Below are 17,306 nucleotides of genomic sequence, written 5' to 3' on the forward strand. Positions count from 1 at the left end.
AGGAAAGAAAGAAGAGGAATAAGAAGGAAAGAGGGAAACGGGGGAAGGGCGAAGGGCTCTTGCCTCCTCCCTCCCCACCCCCCGCCAAAAAAATAAATAAGAGATAGAGAGAGAAGGGAAAGGGAAAGGGAAAGAGAAGATAAAAGGAAAGAAAGAAGAGGAAGAAGAAGAAGAAAAGAGGGAAACGGGAGCGAAGGGCTCTTGCATCCCCCCGCCCAAAAAATAAATAAGAGAGAGAGAGAGAGAAGGGAAAGGGAAAGAGAATAAAAAAGGAAAGGAAGAAGAATAAGAAGAAAAGAGGGGCTCTTGCCTCCTCCCCCCTCCCGCGCCAACAAATAAATAGGAGAGAGAGAGAGAGATAGAGAGAAGGGAAAGGGAAAGGGAAAGAAAATATAAAAGGAAAGAAAGAAGAAGAAGACGGAAAGAGGGAAACGGGGGAAGGGCGAAAGGCTCTTACCTCCCCCTCCCCCCTCCCGCCATAAAGGGAAAGAGAAGGGAGAGGGAAAGAAAATATAAAAGGAAAGAAAGAAGAGGAAAAAGAATAAGAAAAGAGGGAAACAGGGGCGAAGGGCTCTTGTCTCCTTTCTTTTCTTTCTTTTCCTTTCTTTCCTATTCTCCCTCTTTTTCGTTTTTCTCTTTCTTTCTTCTCTTTCCCTTTCCTTCTCTCTCTCTCTCTCTTATTTATTTTTTGGCGGGGGGCGGGGGGACGAGGCAAAAGCCCTTTGCCCCCGTTTCCCTCTTTTCTTCTTCTTCCTCTTCTTTCTTTCCTTTTATCTTCTCTTTCCCTTTCCCTTTCCCTTCTCTCTCTCTCTCTCTCTGATTTATTTTTTGGCGGGGGGGGGGGGGAGGGGGGGGCAAGAGTCCTTCGCCCTTCCCCCGTTTTCCTCTTTTCTTCTTCTTCCTCTTCTTTCTTTCCTTTTATCTTCTCTTTCCCTTTCCCTTTCCCTTCTCTCTCTCTCTCTGATTTATTTTTTGGCGGGGAGGGGGGGGGGGGGGAGTGAGGAGGAGGCAAGAGCCCTTCGCCCCCCCCCCGTTATTATTATTATTCTTTCTTTCCTTTTATCTTCTCTTTTTCCCTTTCCCTTTTTTCCTTCTCTCTGTCTCCCCCAGCTAGGGTTGGTTTTGACTACGAAGCGCCCGTCAGGAGAGTACACGATAGAGTACACGATAGAGTACACGATAAAATTCACGATATCGTCAATTTCATCGTGAAAAGTTCACGATAAAGTTCACGATATCGTCAATTTCGTGAATTTCTTCGTGAAAAATATGCGATAAAATTGACGATATCGTGAATTTTATCGCATATTTTTCACGATTTAGTCTATTCGCGATGTCCCTTCAGGGCCACCATATGAAAGTGCTAATTTCTGTAACATATAACATTTTATGTGTGCGATTATCTTTAATAGATAATTAGATATAGAAAGGAAAAAAATACCCCCTATAATGTGTCAGTTTGACTGATAAATGGATGTATTCAGTTATGCGTGTAATACTTGTTGCATAAGATATTGTGGTTATTTGGTTAACTGATTCGTATCAATCTTCATGCTTTTATTATTTTCCAGGAGACTGGGGTCTTTGAGAAGCTTCTGATGGAGAAACTGTCAGTTTACATGTGTCCAATCATAGGCATCTCCAGCTTGAATGGATGGCTTCTTGTTCACTTCTGGGAAGGAGATTCCTATGCTGTAGATCTAGGTGCACTCTCACCAGGGTCTAAACAGGGCAAGGCTCATCCTGGAGCTAAGATCGCTGGTGGAACTCCAGATAACATTCACAAGTGGGCCATCATTCACTCTGTCGGAAGGTTGCTCAGTGATGACTCCATTTTGAAGGTGATTACAGTAATTGCTACCTTATCAGAGTGAGGCTTTCTAGACTTGATGAAAAATGATGGAAGTCATGATATGATAGGCTAATGTAAAAACGTTCTTTTGGGCTTTGACTTTGTTTGAGTCCTAGGTTAACTGATAATGAATTGATTTTAATAAACTGATCTTCCATACAAGTAGCCAAAGTGTTTATCATAAATATAAGTAAATTTAGGTAATAAAAAAAGGTACAAAGCCATTCTTATCTATTTTAGATGTGAATTGGTCAAGTCGTCAACTGTCTAGTTTAGCTATGCTGAGTGATCATACGTTACATATATTTGATTATATACCTCACTTAAGAAATCCAGCCATCTGATTGGTTGAAATTGCATTCATAAACTTTAACTATTCCTGTAAAATTCCCGGTAAAATTCCAAACCCATGTAATAGTTTTAAAAAATAGTTCTAAAATCCCAGTAACCATGGTTACCCATAGGTTTACATGTTAAAAAATGGTTTGAGCAATCGCGGATACCGTACGTGTGCGAAGAATTGGTCGGCATTTTTAGTACGGCAATATATCTCGATTCAAACAAGGCAAAAATGGCTGTAGAACTCTCCCAAGATTTCAACTTCTGGATGAGGATCAAATGCGAGACATGCTGACAGCAAGAACACCAAAAAGGGTATGTGAAATCTTCCATAATTTTGTTCAGTAGGCCTAGATCTAAATTCTAGTACGCGACAACCAGATGCTGGTGATTGTAGTGATTTGTACATCACGGACAGATGCAGATCCTTCCCGTAGAGATTACACACATCCCTATGCATTTCCATTGGCCATTGCGCACTCGATCATGCTAGATTGGTCGATGTTTTAATTACCAGAGATTCAAACTAATATTGCTTGTGATCCTGAAGATGATACTCAATAAGTGAGGTGTCATATGAAAGCGCAGGATTTTCTCCATATTCCCCACAGGGCCGGCCCACCCCCAAAATTGTAAAAATATCTTGCTTAGACTAGAATCTAGATCTAGTCTACTCTCAAAGAAACACTAAAAAAAACAACCGTGCAGATATACTAGAGAAAGGCCAAGGTGGTGTCATAATTTTGTCGGCATATAAAAGTATTAATGACTGCTTTAATATTCGAGAAATAGTTGTTTTTATACGCTCTCGGGAAGGTTACAATTGGGCTATTGCCCTCGGCACGCCTCGGGCCATAGCACAATTGTAACCTTCCCTTGAGCGTATAAAAAACAACTCTTTCTCTCAAAGCAGTCATTAATACTATAATAATATTCCCAAACATATTAATGATCAGATCAGATTGACTTGCATGTGTAAACAAACAAAAAATATTTTAAACACACACCTGTATTTTCTTTTTTTATATAGTTTCATTCCTGTGATTTAAAAAAAAGAGATATTACACATTATATACCTCACTTAAGAAATCCAGCCATCTGATTGGATGAAATTGCATTAATAAACTTTAACTATTCCTGTAAAATTCCCGGTAAAATTCCAAACCCATGTAATAGTTCTAAAAAATAGTTCTAAAATCCCAGTAACCATGGTTATCCATAGGTTTACATGTTAAAAAATGGTTTGAGCGATCGAGGATACCGTACGTGTGCGAAGAATTGGTTGGTATTTTCATACAAGACAAGACAATTCCAAACAAGACAAAAATGGCTAAAGAAACTCTCCCAAGATTTCAACTTATGAAATGCAAGACTCGCTGACAGCAAGAACAACAAAAAGGGTACGTGAAATTATCCATAAACATGTTCGTTAAGTTGCTGAAAATGGAGTACCAGCATAGACGTAGACGAAAATAGGTCAGGGTGTCTGATCGTGCATCGATGTTGTGTGCTAAATTCTTCCCATAGAGATTGCATGCAATGCAGTCTCTATGCAGTCTACGTGCATTGCGCGACCATGCAAAAAAGTTTTTTTTTTCAATTCGAGATTCAAACCTTTATGTGTTGTGATCCTGAAGGTGATACTTAATAAGTGAGGTGTCATATGAAAGTGCAGGTTCTTCTCCATATTTCCCACAGTAAAAATTGTAAAAATATCTTGCTTAGACTAGAATCTAGATCTAGTCTACTCTCAAAGATACACTCATAAAAAACAACCGTGCAGATAAACTAGAGAAAGGCCAAGATGGTGTCATTAGTTGACTCTTTTGTTTTCGGCTTATAAAAGTATTAATGACTGCTTTAATATTCGAAAAATACTTGTTTTTATACACTCTCGGGAAGGTTAACAATTGTGCTATTGCCCTCGGCACGCCTCGGGCAATAGCACAATTCTAACCTTCCCTTGAGCGTATAAAAAACAACTCTTTCTCATAAAAAACAACCGTGCAGATATACTAGAGAAAGGCCAAGGTGGTGTCATAATTTTGTCGGCATATAAAAGTATTAATGACTGCTTTAATATTCGAGAAATAGTTGTTTTTATACGCTCTCGGGAAGGTTACAATTGGGCTATTGCCCTCGGCACGCCTCGGGCCATAGCACAATTGTAACCTTCCCTTGAGCGTATAAAAAACAACTCTTTCTCTCAAAGCAGTCATTAATACTATAATAATATTCCCAAACATATTAATGATCAGATCAGATTGACTTGCATGTGTAAACAAACAAAAAATATTTTAAACACACACCTGTATTTTCTTTTTTTATATAGTTTCATTCCTGTGATTTAAAAAAAAGAGATATTACACATTATATACCTCACTTAAGAAATCCAGCCATCTGATTGGATGAAATTGCATTAATAAACTTTAACTATTCCTGTAAAATTCCCGGTAAAATTCCAAACCCATGTAATAGTTCTAAAAAATAGTTCTAAAATCCCAGTAACCATGGTTATCCATAGGTTTACATGTTAAAAAATGGTTTGAGCGATCGAGGATACCGTACGTGTGCGAAGAATTGGTTGGTATTTTCATACAAGACAAGACAATTCCAAACAAGACAAAAATGGCTAAAGAAACTCTCCCAAGATTTCAACTTATGAAATGCAAGACTCGCTGACAGCAAGAACAACAAAAAGGGTACGTGAAATTATCCATAAACATGTTCGTTAAGTTGCTGAAAATGGAGTACCAGCATAGACGTAGACGAAAATAGGTCAGGGTGTCTGATCGTGCATCGATGTTGTGTGCTAAATTCTTCCCATAGAGATTGCATGCAATGCAGTCTCTATGCAGTCTACGTGCATTGCGCGACCATGCAAAAAAGTTTTTTTTTTCAATTCGAGATTCAAACCTTTATGTGTTGTGATCCTGAAGGTGATACTTAATAAGTGAGGTGTCATATGAAAGTGCAGGTTCTTCTCCATATTTCCCACAGTAAAAATTGTAAAAATATCTTGCTTAGACTAGAATCTAGATCTAGTCTACTCTCAAAGATACACTCATAAAAAACAACCGTGCAGATAAACTAGAGAAAGGCCAAGATGGTGTCATTAGTTGACTCTTTTGTTTTCGGCTTATAAAAGTATTAATGACTGCTTTAATATTCGAAAAATACTTGTTTTTATACACTCTCGGGAAGGTTAACAATTGTGCTATTGCCCTCGGCACGCCTCGGGCAATAGCACAATTCTAACCTTCCCTTAAGCGTATAAAAACAACTATTTCTCTCAAAGCAGTCAATAATACTATACTATTTTTTTCAGTGCAAATAGATACTGATGATTATATCATATGGTTTTGAATATATATGCTTGCTTGAATGAAGTTTCCTTCACCATTCAACAATAAGGGATAGAGCAACGTCGATCTGGCGCTGCTCAGTGGCTGCCGGGTTCACGATCAATTGGGCAAAAAGAATTTCCGTTGTGGTTTAATAAAATTTGGAGTGGACTATTAGGCTATTATTATTATTATTATTATTATTATTATTAATTTTTTATTCTTCTGTCATTGCAGGTTGTGTACGATGTCCTTCACGTGTCTCATGATCTAGGAGAGAATGCAGGCTTGAAGATTGTCAGAGTTTTTGATGTCTTGGTAAGTAAAAATTGAGGAAGTGCGATTCCCTCATGTGATACAGCATCTGCCTGTTGAACCAAGTAGTGTGGGCTTTGATCAAGCCCAGGTGAATGACGGGAGCCTTCGCTGTGTGTTAACATACCCCTCCCCTGTTTAACAGGTATGCGGTTGATTGCTGGGGATAACATGCAGATGCCGTCCCTCGTTTGAATAGGATGTTAAATGAAGGCTCCATGTGCAGAAAAGCTACCAGATTTGCATGTTAACCCCTTTGACTACTGAATTGTCTAGGCATAATCGATGGACCACTTGGTTGCCGTAGGTAGTGGGTTAAGAATCCACTGCACTATTATTCATGGAAGAGTAATGAGAAGCTTGATGTAGTGGTCAGTCTGCTCATTCCATTCAGATCATCCAGTAGCAGAGGCCAGAGGGTCTTAGTGATTAAGATTTCTTTTTCCCTTCCCATGCAGGCATAGGTGACAGCACGTAAACAATTAATGATTTTGACCACTTGATTGCAGGAAGCAGATCGTATCATACGTGACCACAGCTTCCTCATGCCTCTGGCAGAACTGTTGCAGATCTATGGAATGGTACCAAATAGCTGTGTAGACATCTTAGTTGGCTCCCAGAGAACACCTGTAGTGGACGACCCACTCGATTATTGTGGAAAATCACAAAGACAAGCTATCAACAATCTTAGAGAAATGGCCCAAGTTTCCTCTAAGATGATTCCTTTCCTTTATCAAGCGATGTTAAGGTATGTACAGTGATGGACTTGTATTGTATGTTATACAAACAAAAGCAGCAGTAATTTGTGTAGTTACACAAACAATATAACCTTATACTTGCACTATATTGAGTGTGCTACCTTAATCATTTTATAAATCTTATTTAGCTTTATTGATATGCTTTGTTCACTTCTAAGAAACATTAGCTACGTACACACTGGAAATTAGATAACTTTTGTTTCTTTTCTTATTTCATTTTAAATAATAACATACCAAGCCTTAGATATCTCAAGCTAGGGTCAATGGGAATCATACGTTATAGCAATATTATATTGTATTTAAGAGATTAATGTAAGTTTTGTGAGGTTGTGTTTGCTTCTAGCCCCTATTTAGTTATTATCTTGGCTATCTTTGAGATCTGAATAAAAATAATGAAAAAAATGTCATCATTTATCTCGATTCAGATTTTCTTAATTGTATTGAAACAAATTAACAATGTCTCATGATAGTGACTTGATGTCTCTTTTGTGGTTAATTTTGCCAGTATAATGTCAGCTCCAATGCTGGCTGAGCTTAACCAACGCTCCAATGCTTCGGTGCAGAGTCCACAGCAGTTGGACTGTTGGTTTAACCCGAGAAGAGGAGACATGGTCTCTGATCCTGAGAACGTATCCAGTCACCCATCTTCATATGCAGCTGCTCTGGAGGGCATGGCTGCAACAGGAAATGAAAGCACACAACAAGCTCCTTGTTTAGTACAAGCTATTGAGTCTTACACTGAGGAGGCAAAGTATGACAGAACTGAAGTGCACAAACAAAGGGTCACTCAAAATGAGCTGCAACAAAAGTTTCAGGGTGAAACACAAGAGCAACATCAGCAAGGTGAAGAGATTGAAAGTGTGAAACCATACATTACCAGCCAAAAAGATAGCCATGGTGCTTTGCATCTTGTAACCAGCAATATCAGAAAAGAGACAACGCAACAACCACACTTTGATTGTAATGCAAAGAAAATGGTTGAAAGCACCTATGCGAATGTTTTGCAAGGCAAGGCAGGATGTCTGACAGAAAATGCAATCACGAAACAAGCTCCACCCCGTTTGACTCGAGATGAAACTTCTGACATTGAAGAAACATCAGATGAAAGCATTCGTATGCATTCAGAAGATTTACCTCCAAAGAAGCAAAAACATCAAGTGCAAAAACATGAACATCATGGAAACTGTGGTTCACATTCACAGTCAAAAGAGCAAGTAAACTATCCTCAAGTTGCCAGTGCCCAAGGAGAGAAATTAACTCGGCCTTCAGTAGCGGCCAGTAATGAAAAGAAGAAGCAGCAAGAAAACAGTTTGGATAAGAGTGTAAGGCCAAAGACAAATCAAAGTGCAAGCTCTGTTGGTGCAGTAGCAGCAACAAGTGCTCACCAGAAGCAGCAACAACATCCAGAACAGCTTCAAGAATGTATCCGAACTTTATCAGCAAAAAAGAAAAAGAAAAAGAAAAAGAAAAAGAAAAACAATACAGTAGAAAAAGAATCTCCACCCCAACTGAAATCTAACAAATCAGGAGGAAATGTTGAAAAAGAACAAAATCAGATGCTTCCTGAGAAAATGCAGAATGATGTGAAGTCAAAGAAAAGTAGTGTAACTTCAGCCTGTGGTCCAGCCAATCCTCGAGAACAAACTGGTCCATCTAAAAGTCCCCTCAGTCTTGGGGTTCCTGTTGGGAAAGAAAAGAATCAGCTGAAGGTAAAAGTTCAGAATGATGTAAAACCAAAGGAAAGCAGAGGAATTGGAGCATCTGGTCCAGCAAAGACCAAAGAGCAACCCAAACAATCTAATAGTCTCCTCAGTTCTAAAGAAAAAGAAAAAGGTAAGATGTCTCAACAGGGTGTGCAGAATGATGCAAAGAGAAAGAACAATAGTGCACCCAAGACCAAGACGAAGGAACAATCCAATTCTTCCAAAAATCCCTGTCCAAAAGATACTGTCAAAAAAGAACAAAACACATTGCCTCAGCAGAAAACGCAGAGTGGTGTGAAGCCAAAGAAAAGCAGTGTAACTTCAGACAAAACTTCAGCCAAGACTTCAAAACAGAACAGTTCATCTAAAAGTTGTCCCAGTCCTGGTGCAACCAATAAAAAAGGACAAAGTCAGATGCCTCAACCAAAAGTGCAAAATGACAAAAAGGCAGAGAAAAGTAGTGTAACATCAGCCTCTGGTCCAGCCAAAGCTAAAGATCAACCATCCAGACAGGATAAGCATCAGCAAAAACAGCAGGAGAACTCTGAAGTAATCAATGCTGTGAAAGCCGAGTCAAAGAAGAAAACAGAGTCTTCTCAAAAGTTTTCTGACAAGCCAACTTGTGTAGCCAAAACTCAAGAACAGAACAGTTCATCTAAAAGTTGTCCCAGTCCCGGAGCGACCAATAAAAAAGGACAAAATCAGATGCCTCAACCAAAAGTGCAAAATGACAAAAAGGCAGAGAAAAGTAGTGTAACATCAGCCTCTGGTCCAGCCAAAGCTAAAGAACAACCATCCAGACAGGATAAGCGTCAGCAAAAACAGCAGGAGAACTCTGAAGTAATCAATGCTGTGAAAGCCGAGTCAAAGAAGAAAACAGAGTCTTCTCAAAAGTTTTCTGACAAGCCAACTTGTGTAGCCAAAACTCAAGAACAGAACAGTTCATCTAAAAGTTGTCCCAGTCCCGGAGCGACCAATAAAAAAGGACAAAATCAGATGCCTCAACCAAAAGTGCAAAATGACAAAAAGGCAGAGATAAGCAGTGAAAAAGGAGCATTTGGTCTAGCAGATACAAAAGACCAAGCAAGCTCATCTAAAAATTCTCACACTCCAAGAGAGGATGTCAAAAAAGAACAAAGTCAGAAATCGCAGAATGATGTGGAGTCAAAGAAACACATTGTTACACCCTCCTCCGTTCCAGTCAAAGCTAAAGAACAACCATTCAAACAGGATAAACGTCAGCAAAAACAGCAGAAGAACTCTGAAGTAAATGATGCTGTGAATGCCGAGTCAAAGAAGACGAAGGAGCCTTCTCAAAAGCTTTCTGACAAGCCAGCTCTCAAAACTGAAAAAGAACATATAAAGTCTGAAATGAATCATCATCGGCAAAGACCAACCCTGTTCGAGAAAAGGGAATCAGATGCCAGTACCTCAATCATTAGTTTCACAGAACAGAAAGATTTCCCAAAAAATGATCAAGTTTTGAGTAACAAAATCACTAAACCTAAAGGTAAACTCAACCAGGAGCCAAATGCTGAAAAGGAAGATATGTTAATCCAACTTTTTCAAGATGCAGAAGATATGTTAGAGCAAGTTTTTCAAGATGCAGAAGATTGGGGTGCTGATTTTATGACTAGCTTGGCACATACACCTCAGCAACAACAGCAAAACACCCATGTGCAACAGCAACACCATCAAACACACCAACAACAACAGCAAAACACCCATGTGCAGCAGCAACACCATCAAACACACCAACAACAGCAGCAAAACACCGATGATCAGCAGCAACACCATCAAACACCCCAAAAACAACAGCAAAACACCAATGTGCAGCAGCAGCACCATCAAACACATCAACAGCAACAGCAAAACACCAATGTGCAGCAGCAGCACCATCAAACACATCAACAGCAAAACACCAATGTGCAGCAAGTATACCATCAGACACATCAACAGCAACAGCAAAACACCAATGTGTGGCAGCAATACAATCAAACACACCAACAAAAGCAGCAAAACACCCATGTGTCTCAGAAATACCATCAAACAGATCAACATCAGCAGCAAATCACCAATGTGCAGCAGCAATACCACCAAACACATCAACAACAGCAGCAAAACCCCCAATGGCAACAGCAACACCATCAAACACACCTAAAACAACAGCAAAACACCAATGTGCGGCAGCAATACCATCAAACACACCAACAACAGCAGCAAAACACCAATGTGCAGCAGCAATATCAAATCTACCAACAACAACAGCAAAACACCCATGTGCAGCAGCAACACCATCAGACACACCAACAACAGCAAAACACCAATGTGCAGCAGCAATACTATCAAATACACCAACAACAACAGCAAATCACCAATGTGCCTAACCTAGCTCCAGGAATAATCCCTCAAATCCCTATGGGCTTGATGCTGCAAGCTCAAACTCTCCCTCCTCAACAAGTGACTTTCGTACAGTGGGAGCAACAGCAATGGGTCAAGACTTCTCCTGAAACCAAGCTGTCTACATCCCCACAGTGGATGAAGCCAATGGTATTGCAGTTCAAGGAGGGCAACAACCCAGTCTTCATTCATCCACTCAGTGAGGTAAGATCCACAACAGGTATGGTAGCTTTAGATACAGGTAAAACTTTTGATATCAAAGAGTTAGTTTGTGATAACATTTTCATAAAACTTATCATATAATTTGGCATAGTTGTTTTAATCACAGTCAACACAGAAAGTTCCATCACACACAGATTAGAAATATGAAACTTATCTCAAAGTAACCGAGAATGATTGTTTTGATAAAATCATTCACAAGAACTGTTTTTTTTTGTAGAATATTTCAACATAGGCTGCAATATTGACAAAACATTGCAGTCATTATAATCTTGTTTTTCTTGGTCTTCACCTTTGGATCTTATGTTTTTGTTTTGTATTTAATCCTCCTAGCAAGCTTCCATTCCAATCAATCCATGCCTCATTACGGATGAGCAAGATGAAGAATTTGATGATCTGCTTCTATCAGATGTGATTAAGTTTGTTGAGGCTTTTCCTGCAAGCATTCAACTGGCTCTACAGCAGCTATCACAAGAAAGCTCCAGCTATTCCTTTATTCAGTTAGCAGAAGTTGTCTTGGATGTTGGCAGGAAACCCAGAGCACGGTGAGTTGTAACTGTAATTTCAGAAATAATTCACAATTCTCACAAATAATTTGATAGGGGGCAGTAGAGCTTATTGGTACATCTGCTTTTCAAACATTATTATCTAAGCTTGGCTTTGATTCCAGCTTGAGCAAATGACATTTGTAAAGCTGAATGCATCATTATGTGTAATCCTGACTTTTTTCTTTTCTGATACCTACTCGTAAGTACTATGATAAAGCACTTCAATCCTCAGAAGGGATGTTTATTTGAAATTACGTGTACGTGAATAACAGCCATACTGTTTTTGGATGTAAACTGAAGTAACTTCAACTCATCTAAATTTTCACAGCATTATATCCCAGTGTGATTATTCATTAAGGGGAGGCTCAACATCTGATTATATTTGCATTTACCATCCTAGTTATTTCAGGAATTATTGAGGAGATTATTGATAACAGTTATAGAAGCCAAGCACTGAATGGACACATAGGCTGAAGTTTGAATCTAGCAGGCTCTTAGGAAAATTGAAAATGAAATGAGTACATGCTATGTTTCTCCTAGTTCTATAGATCGAATGGTTGAAGTGTGGCTGTTATAAGATACCTTTTGTTGCTTGTAGGTATCTGAAGTCTGGGTTGAGTTCTGAAATGATGGAAAAAGTGCTGAATCGTGATGAGGTGACCAAGCAGGACTTGAAGGGTATCTTGGAAGACAGCGGCTTTGCCAGGACAAGCAACAGTCAAGGCATGGTCAGGGATACACTTCACAGACTTGGGTAAATCACCTGGAATAATGTGTTCTTCATTTGTATTTTGTAATACTTTTAGATCCACTTTGTATGGGAGAATTGAAGCTTTTCCACATGTACTACAGTACAATGTAGTGGCTTTTTGTATTTAATGAATTGTAGGTGGGAAAGAAAAAAAAGTAGCTGTATACAACAAAGGTCCTCCCTTATCTATGTGTTATAAATATAAAAATGTGATGTGCAGTACATGTGAGTATTCTTACAAAAAAATGGTGAGCCGCTGTGGCTTACCGCATCATATGTGAACAAACCTTTGACGTTATCTAGGGCTTCATGAAGAGGGCCAAGAAAGCCTACATATCGACCGCTGCCATCATGTTAGGCAAGTATGAAATGGGTAAAGTGCACTGCATATCCCACCGCTGCCATCATGTTAGGCGAGTATGAAATGGGCAAATTGGACTGCATATCCCAAACGCTGCCATCATGTTAGGCGAGTATGAAATGGGCAAAGTGCACTGCATATCCCAAACGCTGCCATCATGTTAGGCAAGTATGAAATGGGCAAAGTGCACTGCATATCCCAAACGCTGCCATCATGTTAGGCAAGTGTGAAATGGGCAAAGTGCACTGCATATCCCAAACGCTGCCATCATGTTAGGCAAGTATGAAATGGGCAAAGTGCACTGCATATCCCACCGCTGCCATCATGTTAGGCGAGTATGAAATGGGCAAATTGGACTGCATATCCCACCGCTGCCATCATGTTAGGCAAGTGTGAAATGGGCAAAGTGGACTGCATATCCCACCGCTGCCACCATGTTAGGCGAGTATGAAATGGGCAAAGTGGACTCTTCTTGAAGGAAATCAGAAAACTAGAAAAACAGATTGGTTCAGGTTTGAACATAAGTGCATGAAGATATTAAAGCGAATGATGAATTTGTAAATATTTTTTATTGCTATATGTATGGACAATTTCAACTTGGCAAATCGCTAATGTCAGTATAATGTAGTGTCATTCAAAGTTCCTGTTTGTTCCAGCACACAAACTGAATCGAATATCATGTTTCAAAATGTAAGACTGAGCACATTAACAGGAGCAGACATGTTTCTATTTGAAAATGATATGATATTGTTGATCGTTTGTTTTTGTGGTACAGCCTGCTGGCAAACATACAAGGAGAGGTCATCGGCATAACGGCCAAGGTTGAACACCCCCTTCCAGGATGCCTCAGCCCATTGTATGATATATTCAACAAGGGCAAGTCCATTCTGGTTGTTGGACCTACAGGGGTGGGCAAGACAACTCTGTTGAGGGAAGCTGCAAGAGTATTGAGTGATGTGGAGAAGAAGAATGTCATGATCATTGACACATTATCAGAGGTAAGTTCTAGGTTACTTGCAGTGGACAAAGATTGCTTGATGAATAAGATGCTCCTAATGCAAACTTTGTATTATCTAAATTATTGAATTGTTATTTGGGTGTTGCAGGTATTGTATACTTCCATAGCCTGTAGCAAGTAAGTTGGTCATGAAAGTTCAACAGAAATTTACTTTCAGTCACTTGATTCTATACACACATGATAACAATATGTTTCCAGAAAAGTCACCATTGTATCTATGATAAATGTATTCATAGTTCAGTTTTATATCAAATAACTTCAACTTCTCCTTTTTTTAATGCACAGATAGCTGGAGAGGGAGACATTCCACATCAATCTATAGGATCTGCTCGAAGATTACAGGTAAGAATCATGCACAATAGTTAAAGGGGCATGTTCCCCGTATTCCAGAGGGCGTTCAAAATACGTACCCGCTGGCGGACGGTGCTAGCTACCTATTGACACCAACAGAATACGGCCCTTACGCAGATGGCATGTTCCGAATGCCCGCACAATGCCGATTATGGCATACATGTGCCGAAGTCATACCAATCGCAGTTCAGCTCTAAGATTCGGCTGCTGTTTCCACCCACTTTCGTCACTATCGGCAGCGATCAGCTGGCTTGGCGAAGGCAGGCCAGGCCGTGCGTACTTTGATTGACAGCTGTATGCAAATTTGAAGTCGATCTTTGGAACCAAGATGGCGATGACTAGAGTAGCAATAACTACACTGGCGGGAACATGCCCCTTTAAGCTAAAGTCAATTCGCCCGTTTGATATCTCTCTGTGACCGGAACTACATACACTTGATAACATTAACGAACAAATTAACAATTAATCTTGATTATATGAGGAGAGACGAATCTTCATCTGAGAATTAAAAATCTTCTGAGTCTTTTACACTTTGACCTTGGAATCATTTAGAATAGTTATAGAATCTTCACCAGTGATCCTCAGCTTTTGCTATTTGCTCTTGTAATATCTTTGAATTCATTTTTTATATGTAGATCCTGAGCAATGCGGCATTATTGCTTTGAATCATGATTCTTTTGAATAAAGCGACAATCAATCAATAATGGATGTTTCTCAGATGCAACAAACCCTCTTTCTTTATACAATGGCATTACAGGGATTATCAAGGCTCACCAAGTGCTGCATTTAGGAGGGTAACATCACCAACAAGGAATGCCAGGTAGGGCCAAAAGGTGCAGAACCAATAGGATAATAAGTTACTGATACATACACGGAAGAGACAAGGCTAATTCTGTCTTTTATTTGATATTTTGTTTTCTTTTCTGATGCAGGTTATAGAAAGCAATCTCCAGCACAAGGTCATGAGTGAAGCGTACCAGAACCACAGACCTGAGATTGTCATCATTGATGAGATATCCAGTCTGGAGGAAGCAGAGAAGACCCTCCACGTGAAGCTACGAGGAATCCAACTCATCGCTGGTGTCCAGGGTAAGACCCTCGCTGATGTCCTCCTGAACACTGCCCTCACACCTATCACTGGTGGCATCAAGGAGAGTGTGGGTTACCCAGGGGGAGTGCCAGGGAGGCTGAGGACCGGTCCTGTTGTGTTTGATGTCCTGGTAGAGATGCTCGACATGGAGCGATGGATCATCCATTGGGACTTTCAGTGGGCCATTGATGCTGTTTTACCAGGTGGAAGGAGAACTCTTGAGGTGGAGGAGAGGAAAGTTGTCAAACTTGGAGGTGATCCTGATGGTGGACTGGGAGGTCAACAGGTCCTTGCAATGCGGATGTCTTCTACTTATAAGATATACACACAGTGAGGTCTTGTTATACACACAGTGAGGTCTTATATATATATATACACACAGTGAGGTCTGATAAGATATACACAGTGAGGTCTTATAAGATATACACACAGTGAGGTTTTATAAGATATACACACAGTAAGGTCTTATAAGATATACACACAGTAAGGTCTTGTAAGATATACGCACAGTAAGGTCTTATAAGATACACACACAGTAAGGTCTTGTAAGATATACACACACTGAGGTCTTTAAGATATACACACAGTAAGGTTTTGTAAGATTTACTCACAATGAGGCCTTCCAGAAGATATTACATGAAAAGCAGCTGCTTTATTTCATACAGAAGAAATTGCATTACAAACAACTGCTTTATTTATTCCAATCAAGGCCAGCATTGTTAAAATCGCATTTACTGATTTGATAAGTTTTTTTTTTGTTGCAAAGACTTTGCTCATGTGACCATGTGCATATTGGGCCATCCATATGTATTGAAGAGTATAGATGGATATCTGTCTTTTTTTTTTAAATTTCATCTTGACTCCAGAGATACATTTTTATGATTTTTAAATAATTTAAATGTAAAAGGAATATGTGTGCTTAAGCCATCTATTCCCCATCATTTAAAAGGATTTTACTCTTGTGGACAAAATTAACCCCTTAACTACTGAATTCTCTCATTCCCATAGCCTTTAATACAGGAACCACCCAGTTCCAGTAGGCATTGGGTTAATGCTGCTTTTAAGATTATTCATTATTTTAGAGTTTTAATGTGTTTACAAGTCACCTAAAAAGATATTTGTATACGACTAGGCCTAGCAACCTCAAAAACGGTTTACTCAGTATACTATGGACTAACAGATAGTGAGTACGAACAAGTGAAGAATAACTTATATCCCATTCACATAACCTAAGTGAACCTGTAACTATTTATTTGCACTACTTTCAAATGAATTTGGTCAAAAAAGATAGCTCTTGGTGCCTTATATAATTATATTGAATATTTATTGAATAAATATATTGGCAAATGGTTAATTGTCTTTTAAATGCAGAGTCACATTAGTCCCATAATCAGGTCTTTAGTCTACCAATTCTGCAGTTAGATGTGATTCTGATTTTGTTTAATAAAAGGAAAACCTCAGACCAACTTCCTTTGTTCAATCCATATTTTAACAAAACCTTAAACCAAGTGTTGGTTTAAATTTTTAGTTAAATATAGGCCAAAGAGAGTTTTAATGACAGTGCAATTATCCAAATATCTATCATCATTGATTAGAAAAAGAAGTTTCACAAATCTAGATTGCCTATCACTGTAAAATATGATGCTGTGAGTGTGCTTCTCATAAGAGTGGCTGTTCAAATTATTTTGAGCTTTGTAGTTAAATAATGTAACTTTTTTAGAGCTCTTAGTATTACATTTCTGTAATAATGCAATCTATGTGGGTAGACTTGAAATCTAGTGCTATCTTCAATTTGTCCTTTGTATGTGCCAATAATGTAGTTAAACACAAAAACATTGTTGTTTATTTATTGCTGTAAATATTAAATCCTGAAGACAATCATATTACATGTTGATGGACACAGATGGCCTAATGTGTATGTTTAGATTACATGTTGAACACAGTAAATAACCTGCATTTGCAATTGTCTTGGATAAAATTGCTGCATCTATATATATGAGAGCAATGTATAAATAAATTGCCATGAATGTAAATTGCCTGTTTCATAGATGCCAATCTTCGAGGCCCGATGTGTTTTGCTTCATGTACAGTTTCATGTTGACATTTTTTGAACTGCTTCTATTTAGCAGTTTATGACAACAAGCTCAAAAGTTATTGTTCATTTGTAAGTAAGTATATTTTGAAACAGATGTTATCAAGAAAAGTTTAGAAATGTTGAAAATATTTTTGGTATAAGTATGTTAGCAAGGAAGAAGAA

General features: G+C 38.9%; 1 protein-coding gene across 2 annotated transcripts; it reads left to right on the forward strand.

Moving 5' to 3' along the window:
* The first annotated feature begins 7,551 nt into the window (after positions 1-7,551).
* On the forward strand, positions 7,552-15,925 carry LOC115919212 (myb-like protein Q). Of its 2 annotated transcripts, XM_030972432.1 has the most exons (7): positions 7,552-10,915; positions 11,264-11,475; positions 12,077-12,232; positions 13,366-13,588; positions 13,894-13,950; positions 14,892-15,384; positions 15,460-15,925. In XM_030972432.1, exons 1-6 carry the CDS (start codon positions 7,583-7,585, stop codon positions 15,381-15,383), a joined length of 4,473 nt encoding a protein of 1,490 aa, XP_030828292.1. In that variant the 5' UTR covers positions 7,552-7,582; the 3' UTR covers position 15,384; positions 15,460-15,925. The 2 variants fall into 2 exon arrangements, with proteins under 2 accessions (XP_030828292.1, XP_030828293.1); XM_030972433.1 differs by lacking the exon at positions 12,077-12,232 and having other exon boundaries at positions 14,892-15,925.
* Positions 15,926-17,306: the final 1,381 nt, after the last annotated feature.

The sequence above is a fragment of the Strongylocentrotus purpuratus genome, unplaced genomic scaffold, assembly GCF_000002235.5.
Source record: "Strongylocentrotus purpuratus isolate Spur 01 unplaced genomic scaffold, Spur_5.0 spur5_scaffold_6, whole genome shotgun sequence".
Classification (NCBI taxonomy): domain Eukaryota; kingdom Metazoa; phylum Echinodermata; class Echinoidea; order Camarodonta; family Strongylocentrotidae; genus Strongylocentrotus; species Strongylocentrotus purpuratus.

What these genes read in the sequence shown, in the direction of transcription:
- LOC115919212 (XM_030972432.1), top strand. Translation starts at nt 7,583, where the DNA reads ATGGTTGAAAGCACCTATGCGAATGTTTTGCAAGGCAAGGCAGGATGT. An exon ending in TCATTCATCCACTCAGTGAG is followed by an intron (nt 10,916 to 11,263) that starts GTAAGATCCACA and finishes TAATCCTCCTAG; the next exon opens with CAAGCTTCCATTCCAATCAA. An exon ending in GATCTGCTCGAAGATTACAG is followed by an intron (nt 13,951 to 14,891) that starts GTAAGAATCATG and finishes TTTCTGATGCAG; the next exon opens with GTTATAGAAAGCAATCTCCA.